We start from the raw sequence: 13,692 nt of genomic DNA on the forward strand, positions 1-13,692 counted from the left end.
AATTAAGCTGATTTTTTTAAATTTTAAAATCGAATATTAAATGAAAATTATGACTGACTGAATTTCATAGTTAAATTTTTCATTATTCATAAACTAAGTAAAATATTGATATATTAAATAGTTCTTTAAATTTTTGCTTAAACCAATTTTTGTTTATAAAATACATTTAAATTTATTAATAGATATCAAACTTAAAAGTATATTTTGTGGTATTCATATATCTTATGTACAGAATTGCCTGCATAATACAACTGGACCAATATGCAATATTTGTGAAGTAGGTTTTTACGGAAATCCACTCTTTGGAACACCAGAAGATTGTCAAAAATGTAAATGTCCATTGGAAAATAGAGAAAATAATTTCTCACCAACATGTTTGACTATCACAAAATTATATGGCAAAGTTGATTATATTTGTACAGCTTGCCCTATGGGTTATGAAGGAGACAAGTGCGAAAGGTGAATTGATGCATATTCTATTTTTTAGATCATTGTAATTTTCTATTTAATTTAATACTTTATTGTTATTGTATTTCTTTATTCTATTTATATATTAATAATTGTTACAGATTGATTAAATTGATACAGATGAGTTGAATGTCTCATCTACTTACATTTGAGACTGAATTGTCTTAAAATAAAATTGCAGACTTTTTCACTTGATAAATTTTATTTGCTATAATTTTTAATTAGAAATTATGTAATGTATGTATCTTTATTTAATCTGTATGTAAATCTGTATTTAATTGTTTTATAAGATTGCCAGAAATGAATGCCAAAGAAGGTGGTCTTAAACAGGACTGGCTCAAGCATCTCTGGGCCATATTGATAAATTTATTTAGTAAAAAAAAAATATGTAACAGAGTTTCAATTTATTTATCTCAAAATTTATTATTCTATCATTTATAATTTTTTACTTATAGATTTGTTAATAAATACTTTTCTTGAAAAATTACATATATAAACTGAAAAATAAACACTGACTTTTATTATTCAACTTGTCTTTAGATTAAAACGAAACTGAAATTTGAAAAAGCAAAATAAACATTTTCATACATTCAAAATTTTAATTATATTATTATATGAATGTACATATTGGTAACAAAAAATTGTTACCTATATGTACATTCATATAATATTATAATTAGAACAGAATAGTTCAACAAATACAATTTTGTTGAACTATTCTGTTTGTTATATGTACTGTACTGTACATTAATATAATATTCTAATTAAAATCTTCAGTATATTAAAATATTTGCTGAAGATTAACTAAAAATTAACTAATTAAAATATTAGTTAATTTATTGTTTTGAAAATTTTGTTATTGAATATATTTGAATGTTACTTTTGTTCTTTTTAACTATTGTGCTTGTTGTGCAGCATTCTATTTTTGGATGATCAATACAAAACCTTCCTCACTTATTTCTAGCCGTTTATACATGAGTACGAACATTTTCGGCCTTCTTAATAGGCCTTCTTCAGGTGCACTGTGGTCTGTTAGAGTGTCGGTTGGTAGAAGTTTAAATGTTGTCAATGCTTACATAGGTATCATCTTACTAGTGACGTCATTGTTGATGATAGGTATAGACGATACCGAGGGCAAAAAATTCCTTCTTTTTGTAAAAAAGGGGAGGTGTGCAGATTTTTACCAAAAGAAGGAATTTTTTATTCACTTCTGTTCATTGGTCTCAGTCCGCGTGTTTGCTTCATCGTGGAAGGATCTTGCTCGATAAAGGAAATCTTGAGGTATTATCAGAAAGTGACTGATTTTATTGAAAAGAAACATCCCAAAAAGGTTCACACTTGCTGTATTGCTGCTCGGAGTAATGACATTTGCCTAAGTCATTTTAGAAACATTTTAAAAAGTAGGCAAAGCCAAACCTCTTTGGATAGATATTTTACCCAGCAACCTCTATCAAGTGAAAGTGCTGGTGGAAGTGAAGGAAAGAAAGCAAAAAGCAGTGAATAAAAAATTTTAAAAAATATATAAAACAGAAAAGTTAAAAAATTAGTGTTAAGTTATTTTTAAGTTATTGTTACATTATGTTATGTAAGTTAAGTTTTAGTATCATTTCCCTTCTCCCTCTCCTCTGCCACCAGTTTACACTTCCACTGTCATCTATCCTCGAAGTGCAAATAAAACTACATTTTTTTTTAGTCAATTATTATTCTATTATGGTTATTTATACATTTACAACTACAAAATGCATTTTTCAATGTTTTCCTTACTAAAGTTATTTTTTTTTCAATGTACTACTTAGCTTTAATTTGAGTGTGTTTTTCATATTGGAACGGATTATTTGGTTTTACATGTAATCATATAGAGAAAAATGGTTCACCTTATTGTAGCTGTTAATTTAAAGCAAGAGTAATACTGCATGAAAGTTCATAAATAGGCCTCCAGGCTGCCAGAGATATGGACACTTTGAAATCGGCATATCAAGATATCGGCAGTCTGGAGGTCTATTTATGAACTTTCATGCAGTATTACTCTGTTGCTCTACATTAACAACTGTAATTTGTTTTGCCTATATACTGTATATTCTATAATATTTATAGGTTAGTTATATATTTGATGCAATTAAATCAATATTAGTTGCAACTCAAAACTTTTTTATTCTAAGTATATTGTATTCTAAATTTAATAAGTTAAGATATCATTTACAATGTTTAAAGAAATCTAAAATATGTATAATCTGAATGCTATTTATTTAATTCTATCTGATTATTATGAGATAAATCAAAAATATGCATCATCTAATGTAAGATCAAATATTTTTTCTTTTATAATTCTCTGCATGTTTAAGATAGATTAAAGGCATGTGTATTAGAAATGAAACGTTGAATAAATTAAAATGGTAAACAAGTGTTAGTCTAGATTAGATACCACTTGACTAGGAATAAATATTTGTATATTAATTTTGATTAGTAGAAAAGTATCATAGTATCATAGATTTAAAATTTGATGTCATTTTATTGTTATATTGTAACATTATTAATCTGAATAGAATATTAAAAATAAAGATAAAACAAAAGATTATGATGATGGTGATGGTGATACACATACACAACATATCAATACTAGCATACTTGAAATTAAGAAATTTTTACTAACATTTTCATCCATTTATAACTGGCATCTTCAGGTATGTAATTCAGAATGAAATGGTTACATTAAAATCAAATGTGTTTTTACAAACGATTTACAAGACAAGTTTTAATTGTTTCGGGAACAAAGTACATCTACAGTTTAAAATTATTTCTCATATACGTTACAAAACAATTTAAAATTATTTTCTGAACAAATTACATATTGTAGCCATTTTGTTCTGCATTATATATCTGAAGATGTCTGTTATAAATGGATGAAAATATTAGTAAAAAATTTCTTAATTTCAAGTGTGCTAGTATCGGTATGTTGTATATGTATATTCTCTCCCAGTATTGGAGAGTTATTGAATGATAATAAAAATTTTTGAGAAACTTAAATATCAAGATAGAATATTTGAATGAATTAGTTAAATATTTCAATTAGAAATGTGTAAAAAAAGTAAAGTACACTTATTAATGTTTTAAATGTTTTCAATTATTCACTAGTTTTTCTTCTGAAATTATTTGGATTTTCAAAAAATTAATCTTAGATTAATAAGATAACAATTAAATGAATAAATATTGGTTTTATGCTAATTGCTTTTTAAAATAGATGTTTTAAATGCTTATGTAATAACCAAGTGGCTGATTTTCTTACTAAAAAATAATACTTGAAGTATAAATCTTAATATATTAACTAAATATTCTTTTAGAATAGAATAAGTTTAGTAATATTTGTATTAGATAGGGTAAATGTGATTCCAATAAGCTTACATAATTAGATTATTTAGCTTGGTTTAGTTAATGTAAATTTGAATATTATTTACATTCAACATACTTATTGTTTAAAAAATCTGGACTTTAATTTTTTGAATTATGATATATGATTGACATAAAATGTTTTCAGTTTAAGCATTATTTATTTAATATCTTATAAACTATAATTAAGTATAATATTGTATGATAATATATATATAATATAATATAATGTGAAATTAATGAACATTTTTAAATTTTAGATGTGGTTATGGATTTTTTGGTAACCCTATGATTCCAGGAAGTTATTGCCAAAAATGTGATTGCAGTGGTAATGCAGATATATCTGATCCAAATTATTGCAATCAGTTGACAGGGCAGTGTTTGAAATGTGTTAATAATACATCTGGGTGGAACTGTCATGAATGTGCAGAAAATTATTTTGGTAATGCATTACTGCATAATTGTCAGCGTAAGTAATTTTTGGTTCTAATATTTCATTAAAGCTTAATTTTTAACATTTTGAAATGTGTATTTTGAAATTTTCATAATAGTTTTTCAAGAATAAATGAAAAATAGTTAACTTGTATTTAGCATCTTAAATATATTCTGTTTAAATTTAAGGAATACTCAGGAGTATTAAGCATGTAGAATGTATCTCCAACCTAAGGCCTGTGGGCCAGAACAGTTCCCAAGTAGTGACTCACTTAAGATTTAATCTTGGGGAGTCAAGTTGAACAAATAAAAGAATTTTTAATGCAAATTCAATAAAATTCCCATCTTATGTGACTGGTAATTCATAAGTAATATAGAAATAGAACACATGACACAATATAAATAAAAAAATAAATTTTAATTAGGAAAATATTTTTGAAAAATTTATCAGTGTTTATTTTCCTTTTACTTTGGGAAATGCCACGGCCCCTTGGCTCACCTCCTGAGTGTGCCACTGTCCCAAAGCATGCAGTGTTTTTTACCAATATATTTTATCAACATTCAAACTAGTTCAAAGCATATAAAGTTCAAAAAGTCAACTAGAATTAAAAAACCTTGCTACAAATGATTTTTATAAAAATCTATTTAAAGAAATGAGTTTGTTAAATTTTTACAAATCTCTGCCAGAAAAGAATTTTAAGTCCTTAACAAGTTTTCGTGAAAATATTTTCTAATTTTGTCTTCACGTATACCTTTTCAAAAGTGAAATATAGAAAATCTAAATATCAGATGGTACCACCTAATGAATAACTAAAGGAGATTTTAATATTAGGAGCCACAGAATGTTAATAATGAACTTTAAAAAAGCAGTTGCAAACTTTACATTGATTTATGTCCATTCAGAAATAAAAAATTCTTAATCTTTGACTATATCTTTTGTATTTGGCTCAAAACATCTTTTATGACTCATATGACTTTTTTCGTAAAGAGGTTGGAGACCTTTGATGTAGAAGATTGGTTTCTATTGTATCTTGATATAGATTATTCCATTCTGTAATAAAATAGGGACATAAAAATATTGAGGGTCTCACTAAGAAATACTAAGAATATATATTTAAAACAATATACAGTATTGAGGTTATATTAATAATAATACCATTGAATGAAAATCACAAAACATTAGGACTTCACAACATCATATACATCCCACTGCAGAAGGTTACCCTATGCAGAGTACAGGATTATACAAGCATAACAATCTGAATTTTGAATGTCAATGTTTGGTTAACCAAATATTGATAAATTTGTTTGCATAAAATATTTCATGAATAGTTAATTTTCTAAACTTATTACATTCTTTTACTTTTAAAATAATCTTTATTTTTTATATTTATAAGTTAATTAAGTTAATGGATTAATTTAAAAAATAAAAAATTAATAAACACATGCAAAAATTTACTGATCTTTAGAAATTAGTTTTTTTTAATATAAAGTACAGTTTTTTTATATAAAGTACTTTGTTTATATTATATCTGGGATTTAGGATTTTTATTTAAAGTTGTGTAAAAAATTCCATAAAATAAATTTTATTTATGTATATTGTGATATTACAATAAGATACAGCATTAAATTTTCTATCATTTAGTATTTTTTTTTTGTTTCCAGAACTTCAAGGCACTTTTAAATTAAAAGAACACCTTTAAATTTTTAAATTATTTCTGTTGAATTTGATATTCTTATGTTTTTTTTATTTTTAAATAGTGTAATTCACTGAGGATGGCTTATTGTATTAGATTAAAAACATTATTATTTATTAAATTACTGCTGGAGTCACAAGATGATCTGTTTATTACTGTTAAAATACACAAAAACTTTTTGTTCAACTGAATATAAGCTTTTCTTATTAACTATGATATCTGGAAAGTGTGTGGAAGCAACAAAATCTAAGAGGAATGTTGTAATATCAATGATTAAGGTGAAAGAAAAGTTATTGCGAAGCACAAGAGTGGTAGGCATGTAGCAAATATGATGGCCATGTTTAAGATGCTGAAGTTGATGATACATGATCAATTAATGCAAAATTTCATTTTATTATACAGTATTTACATATTTTATTTATTGTTTTTGTGTTTTAATTTATTATTAGGGCATTTAATTGTGTTATTTTTACCTTAAATTATGTGTATTTGCTGTTTTAAGTTTATTGAAGTGGGTATTGTTTAGGGTCTGGGAATGGATTAATTCACTTTCCATTATTTCTGGTGGGAAAAATTGATTTGGACTTGGAATGAATTAAATTCAAATTACAAGACACCACTATAATAAAAATTTGATATTGTAAACTAGATATATAAGTGTAAGAAGTGAATATAAATACATGTTTATTGCTTCTTGTTAACAATAGATCAGAAAATTAATGATGTACATTTTTCTATAATATACCAGAAATAATTTCTATGTTATTATCTCTAATATTAAGTTACTGTAAGATCTATCACAATTTAAACTTACTCATTTAGAGTCTTAATCAGAAGAATGTATATTATCTGCTTCAGTATAATAAAAAAGAAACTATGAGTATAATGATATGAAATATCAAACATACATAGTTTTATAGAAACTTCATTAAAGAGTTAAATATTTTTCTTATTTACCTATTAGATACTATGAATAAGTAACATAGCCTATAATCAACCAATTATTTTCTTTCTGTTCATAAAGGGGTTTTTTTTCTCTCAGAAAAAGTGTATATGGATCTCATTCTGTTTAAAGAGTACTAAAAGATCTCATAAAAGAATTGTAAAATGCATGTATTAAAACATTACATTTAACAAAAAAAGCATTATTTTTTAATCTACAATAATTCATATCTGGTTTGAAAAAGTATTCAATCTGAAACATGTAAAATATTGAAATATAACAAAAATATAAATATAAATGATATATGTAGGACATCTCTTGCAGAATAAATTACAGAACAAGCAGATATTAAGTACATAAGATATATTTGAGGCATTAATATTCTGTGCATTAAAGAATGTGCATTAAATGAGAATAAACATCAATCCTATAAAACAATCTTTCAAGAAAAAAAATTAAATATATTAAATACAGTGAAAACTTGATTATTTGAACTTCACATGACGAGGGGACTTTCAGATAAACAAAATTTTGGATAATTCAGAAACTCATTTGATTTTGTTTTGGGTACATCAAACACTCTGCATTTGAAGTTTCACAAACAATAAATATTGTAATGCAATTAATGTATTTGAAGATTAATTAATTTACTCAAAATGTAACATAATAGTATGTACTGTACAGTACATGACCTGGTTGTGTGGTACTAAAATGTTCATATTAAATAGTTGTATATGTTTGTGTATATGTAATAGTATTTGAGTTTCTTTGTATTAAAGTTAAGTTAATAAATTTATTCGCAATATTTTCATATTCATTTTTTTAATTTTTATTTTGTAGCTTGTGAGTGTAATGAATATGGCTCATTGAGTAAGGAATGTGACACTTCTTTGGGTATTTGTCAATGTAAAGGCAATTATGTTGGAAGAAATTGTGCAAGATGTGCTGTAAGTATAATGTAATGTATTTGATATGAATAAGTTTTTTTCAATTATTTCTGTGATTTGTAAATATAAATTCATTTTACTCTGTCCAAAAATTTAAAAATGTATATACTTAATTCTTAAATTTTGGAGTTTATGTTTTTGATTCTTTCTAGCACTTTCTGGTTTCAACTGACCATAAAGGAAATTCACACCAAATATCAAAAAACTTATTTGATTATCAAAAATATACTTTCAGAAAATATTTTAAAACTAGATAATCATGACAGGGAACTATGTAGTTAATGGTCTGGTCTTTTGCCCCAGTCAGGTCAGTTGGAGCTCCCTTGTTAATATGTTACCATGGCATGGGAAAAAGGGTGAAATGTATTTATCCCATTCCCTTATCCTAGTTAATATATTATGTTCCCATCAAACACTTATCATATTGATTTGACCAGGACAATATGGTGGATCATGCTGGTTAGACATTTTCATTTATGTCCCAGATATGGAACCATAACAAAAATTCTATAAATGCATGTACATAGTTCATAGCCAAGAAAAAGGTATCCTTCCTGTCTTTTCTGAGTAATAGAAACCTTAATACTCTTTTGGTTTCTTGAATGAGATAAGGCAAATTCTAAATAAAAATGGCAATGCCAAATGGTATATAGTAGCATTATTTGCTGAACAATCTGACTTTGAATATTACAATAATAAAATTAATAACTTTAATTTATAATATAATAATATTACTACTACTACCAAAATAATTATAAATAAGTAATACAATGTGTTGTGATGTAGCACCATCTATGGAGAAAGAAAAACAACAAACAAACACATGAGCCTACAGACTTTGATTATTACATTAATAGTGTTTGTTTAACACAAAGATGTGTAAACAGATACATTAGTTTTGATGGTTTTGTCATCTGAACTAATATTTTCATAAAATAATCTTAAACAATTATATAAATTTTTTTGATATTTACTGTGAATGACCCTGATGATGGGTCATTCACAAAAAGGAACCCAAAAGTGCTAGGAAAAGTGAAAAATATAAACTCTGAAAAAGCAATTTAAGGAATAAGTTAATATTGTACTCTTTTTTGTGTTAAGTAAGAAATATATACTGAGTATAGGTATAACTTATTTGTTGTTTTAAAGCATTTATATTTCATGCTGAAAATATTTATTATTCAATACATAAATAATTCAAAATTTCAGTTTAATAGTAATAATAATAACTTAAATAAATACTCTTTAGTAATAAAGAACCATATTTTATATTAATATTATAAATTGTTTTTCTTATAATCAATCAAGGGCAATAACATGTATCTTGTTCACAGTTTATTCACCAATTTTTCATTTCATTTTTTTGACATTGATTTCACAATGTGCATTTCAGAAAACAATTTGTTTCCTTTTCAGTTGCATTTTTTTGAATTAATAATAATAATGATAATTAAAATTATTTTTAAAAGATAGTAATTTAAATGATGATGGAGTTTAACAGTTAACCAAGAAGAAACATAATTAAAGTTTTATTTAGTACTTATTATTTATGAAAGAAATTGATAAATGTTCAGATTTATTTAATTTGATTTTGCAATATGTTTGTAATATGCAAAATCATGTTTATTAGATTTCATATCATTAATTTTTAAATTCTTATCATTACTCTTTTATTGCTTTTTAAATGGAATAAAGTTTTGAAGTAAAGTAATGGAAACTTTTTAAAATGTTATATTTTAAATTGTTATATTTTATTATTTAAAATTTTTAATGACAACATCCAGCATTTTCAATTGTCATCTATATGCTTACTGCATAAATCAGATGGCACTATGGTAAAGCACACTCATGTGGTGGAAATTTGAAAAACGTAGTTACAAACATGTGTATTTACATAAGTGCAGTGAACATAGTTTTAAGAAATAATTTTATTTTCTGTAATTTTTGATGATTTTTTTTGAAGAAAATCCATTAGAACACTGAAAAATTAAAATAAACAGACTATTTTCGTAATGTTACTCAAAATATTCAAAAATATACAGGTTTTGGTATATGTATTCCACAAATGCATGTACAGTACATAAATTTAGCTAAAAAATTCCATTACAAGTTGCCCAAAGGAAAGTTAATCATCTATATTACATCTCTTTCGATCATTTTTTAAAATGTAATTAAAATTTAATTTTATCAAAATGTAGTTAATGAGATCTAAAATCNATGTAATAGATATAAAGAATTAGAAGAAAACTTTTATTACTCAAACTACAACTTTTAAATTGTTAGTTTATTATATGATTTATTATTAAATAAACTAATTCATGATCAACTAGCAAGATTACTAGGACAAGATACTGTATATTCAAAATGATATCAATACTTTATTGAAATACCAAATACTAAACATGATTTAGTTGAAACAATTCTTCATAATTAAATCATTTATATTGAATAATTAATATAAAGAAATTGAATAATTTTTGTTAATTTAGGATGAATATTGGAATTTGATTTCTGAAAAAGGCTGTGAATATTGTTCCTGTAATAAAACAGGATCAACATCACCTTCATGTGATCCTATTTATGGAAATTGTGAATGCAAACCTGGAGTAGGTGGTCAATTTTGTGATCACTGTTTGCCAGATTATTATGGATTTTCAGAAAATGGATGTTCAGGTATAAACATATAATAAATTTAAAAATGTATTTGTAAAATGTAAATAATATATATGACAGAAGTGTGAAAAATAACATGCTTGTTTTCTGTCTTGATTTAACTTGCTGAGAATTGGACAAATCTCAAATTTTTAGACTATTGCTTGGTAATATGTTGAATTCATATCTTATGGTGTCTATTTCCAATAATAAATCTAATATTAAAGCTATTTCATTATAATTGATAATTAGAGCTTAGGACATCTAGGCACTAAGAAATCATATAAATGGTTATATCCTATGCAGTCCAACTTTTTTTCCACAATATTCTAAAATTTACAAATATTGTGGAAGAAAATTATCTGTAATTATTAAATTTATTGAGATAAGGCAGTATAACCACCTACTATTTGCCGAATTACTTAGTAATTCTGTAATCTTATAATCTGATAAAGAAATCTGGTTGTTCATTTGATATTTAAAATTTTTAAATTTCAACTTAAATTGAACTTAAATATTGCATTAAAATTTAAAAAAATGGCTATTAATAGGCAAATGTTAATAGAATTAAATTAATTAAGATGTTATTTATGGATGGTTTTCATGAAACAGATATCCTAAATACAAAAGTATTTATTTCTTCAAGGATGGATATGGAAATATAGAAGCAGGTTGTTTACCGTGCTCTTGTAATAAACATGGATCAATTTCGAAATATTGTGATCCAGTTTCTGGGCAATGTCCTTGTAAACCAGGTATTTTTGGAATGAAATGTGATATCTGTTTGGATGGATATTATGGCTTCTCAAATAAAGGATGTGAATGTAAGTTTAGAAAATTTTTTATAGAGTCAGTTTAATTATTTACTGATACAAATAAAACATTTTGATTTATTTAGGGTGTGGATGTAACATATATGGTTCAGAAAGTCATCTTTGTGATGAAACTTCAGGACAGTGCATTTGTCGATCTCATGTTTATGGAAGAACTTGTGATAGTTGTGAGGTTTGATAAATAATATTTCTATTCTATAATTAAAATTTTATTTTAGAATAAAAAGTTTTTGAAAATACAGTGCACTCTTGCTAATCGGAATCTATACTAATTTGAACTCTGCTTAGACCATACTGTTTGTTTTGTCACAAATGTTTCAGCCAAAAGCAAAAAAATAATCACAAATTATTTTTTAAAAACATGATGAATTTATAAAATTAATTTGTACTATATATTTTATCAAAAATATATATATCAAAAACATGATAAAAAGTTTTTAAATATTAAGAGTAATAGGTAACTACAGAAGCATATTTGCCTTGCTGTTACAATTTTTAGACAAGTCACCTTTCTGTTTTTTAATTAACAATTAGTGCTCAGCAATTTCTCATCCTCTAATGAATATGTAATAGTGAAAAATAATGAAATAATGAGATGTTTATAAAATAAGCAATATACAGTTAAAGATTAGAAATTAAAAGATAAAATAAAAGAAAAATTAAATAAAAATAAAATACACTAAGAGTAAATGTACATATTAAAATCACAAATGTGAAAACAACAACATTTAAATTTAACAATTTTAAGCTCATAATACTGCTCACAGCTGGTACTGTCCAAATTTAGGCCAAACAGTAATGAAGTAATTCTTCAGATAGTTTGATGGTGATCTTGCCTCTCTTGAGGTCTTTTTTTATGTTCCTTTATTCTGGTTTCTAATGTCCAGTAAGTACTGCATACATATGATCTAACCTCCTTTGTTCTTTGAGATAACTGGAATTTTGAATTTTGTACATACATACTTTTTTCATAGTGGAAATTTGTCTTTATTGTTTTTTATTAAGTTTTAGAGAATTGACTGATGAATTGTAGTAAGTTGAAAATTCTCCTTTTTAAAATATTTTCAAACCAATCTTGTAGTGACTTTTTATAAACACCAAAGCTATACTTAACTGGGATCAAACCATCTTTGTCATACTTGATGCAAGACACTTTCCCATCAGAACTTCAGAAGATTTAGTGATCTCCATGACAGTTGATGCTACTCTTTATCATAAATAACAGAAAAGAGAACATTCTCCTTGATCTATGGATATGGTTCATAAATTCAATGACTGACAAATAACTTCAGAATTATTTCAAATAATGAACAGACTGGTTTCTTTGCAAAAAGTCTTATCCTTATGCTATCAAATTCAATGCTATATATAACATTTGATTCAAATTTGAACAGCCATAGCCATGAGCAGTGTTTATAACACTGCTCATAGCTGTGAATTTAACAATTTTATAAATTGTTAAATTCAGACATAGGTGTTGGTCCTCACACCTAAGATTTTATTATATATATTTACTCATTGTATTTTATTTTTATTTGGTTTACTTTTATTTCTAATCTTAAAAAGTATATATTGAATATTTTAGACTGTTTAAATAAGCCTCTCCAATTTTTGAATGTACATTTATATATTTTAATATTTATTATATTTAAAACAAAAACAAAAAAAAACTGTTCTAGAATTTCTTGTCCTAATTTATTTTTCATTAGATGAATATGTTTCTTAATAATAATGAACATACATTAATAAATAAAAAGTGATTTCTGTATATTTTTGTCATGTAATAGATATAAAGAATTAGAAGAAAACTTTTATTACTCAAACTACAACTTTTAAATTGTTAGTTTATTATATGATTTATTATTAAATAAACTAATTCATGATCAACTAGCAAGATTACTAGGACAAGATACTGTATATTCAAAATGATATCAATACTTTATTGAAATACCAAATACTAAACATGTTTTAGTTGAAACAATTCTTCATAATTAAATCATTTATATTGAATAATTAATATAAAGAAATTGAATAATTTTTGTTAATTTAGGATGAATATTGGAATTTGATTTCTGAAAAAGGCTGTGAATATTGTTCCTGTAATAAAACAGGATCAACATCACCTTCATGTGATCCTATTTATGGAAATTGTGAATGCAAACCTGGAGTAGGTGGTCAATTTTGTGATCACTGTTTGCCAGATTATTATGGATTTTCAGAAAATGGATGTTCAGGTATAAACATATAATAAATTTAAAAATGTATTTGTAAAATGTAAATAATATATATGACAGAAGTGTGAAAAATAACATGCTTGTTTTCTGTCTTGATTTAAC

At 25.0% G+C, this 13,692-nt stretch overlaps 1 protein-coding gene across 1 annotated transcript in view; it reads left to right on the top strand.

Annotated features, from left to right (window-relative positions):
• LOC111618236 (laminin subunit alpha-1-like) overlaps window positions 1-13,692 on the top strand; it is a 270,556-nt gene that overhangs the window by 96,326 nt on the left and 160,538 nt on the right. Inside the window, exons 21-26 of the mRNA XM_023359721.1 lie at window positions 155-459; window positions 4,113-4,321; window positions 7,765-7,871; window positions 11,170-11,347; window positions 11,422-11,528; window positions 13,407-13,590. Coding sequence (XP_023215489.1) covers window positions 155-459; window positions 4,113-4,321; window positions 7,765-7,871; window positions 11,170-11,347; window positions 11,422-11,528; window positions 13,407-13,590 — 1,090 coding nt within the window. The remainder of the gene's footprint in view (window positions 1-154; window positions 460-4,112; window positions 4,322-7,764; window positions 7,872-11,169; window positions 11,348-11,421; window positions 11,529-13,406; window positions 13,591-13,692) is intronic.

Source organism: Centruroides sculpturatus, unplaced genomic scaffold (assembly GCF_000671375.1).
Source record: "Centruroides sculpturatus isolate CEXI.00-Female unplaced genomic scaffold, Cexi_2.0 scaffold205, whole genome shotgun sequence".
Lineage (NCBI taxonomy): Eukaryota > Metazoa > Arthropoda > Arachnida > Scorpiones > Buthidae > Centruroides > Centruroides sculpturatus.